This window comes from Trypanosoma equiperdum, assembly GCF_001457755.1.
Source record: "Trypanosoma equiperdum strain OVI genome assembly, contig: ctg_869, whole genome shotgun sequence".
Lineage (NCBI taxonomy): Eukaryota > Euglenozoa > Kinetoplastea > Trypanosomatida > Trypanosomatidae > Trypanosoma > Trypanosoma equiperdum.
In genome coordinates this window covers 1363-1758 of record NW_027124830.1, presented here as the reverse complement: position 1 = coordinate 1758, position 396 = coordinate 1363, and the positions used below count along the sequence as shown (strand labels likewise).

The 396-nt window shown below is 29.5% G+C and overlaps 1 pseudogene across 1 annotated transcript in view; it reads right to left on the bottom strand.

The window, feature by feature from the left end:
- Positions 1-248: 248 nt before the first annotated feature.
- Positions 249-396, bottom strand: part of TEOVI_000408700:pseudogene — an 897-nt pseudogene continuing 749 nt past the window's right edge. Inside the window, exon 1 of the mRNA in view lies at positions 249-396. This exon is cut by the window's right edge and continues 749 nt beyond it. Coding sequence covers positions 249-396 — 148 coding nt within the window.

Genomic DNA, 396 nt, shown 5'->3' with positions numbered 1-396 from the left:
TCCTAGAGTAGATGATATGAAATAAAGCACGCGTATATATTTTCCATAAAACATTTGCATAAGAGTTACAGAATTCACGATTAACATGGCGAAACCAATTTTACCGATTCATGAAATGATATTATAATGATAATTAACCAACATGTATGATATTTATAAAAATTACATCATAAATTCACATAGTGGTAAGAAATCTCTGCTGAAACTGACAGATTAATAAGTAAGAAAAAATACAAACATAACACATTTTATTTCCATAACTGTTTACATGCTTCCGTAACATTTTTAATAATTTCCCTAAACACTTTTGGATAACACTTCACGTTTGACCCCGCATTCAACCATCCATCCTTTCCATATAGTTTATCCAAGTTTTCCTTTATTTTCACATCATCC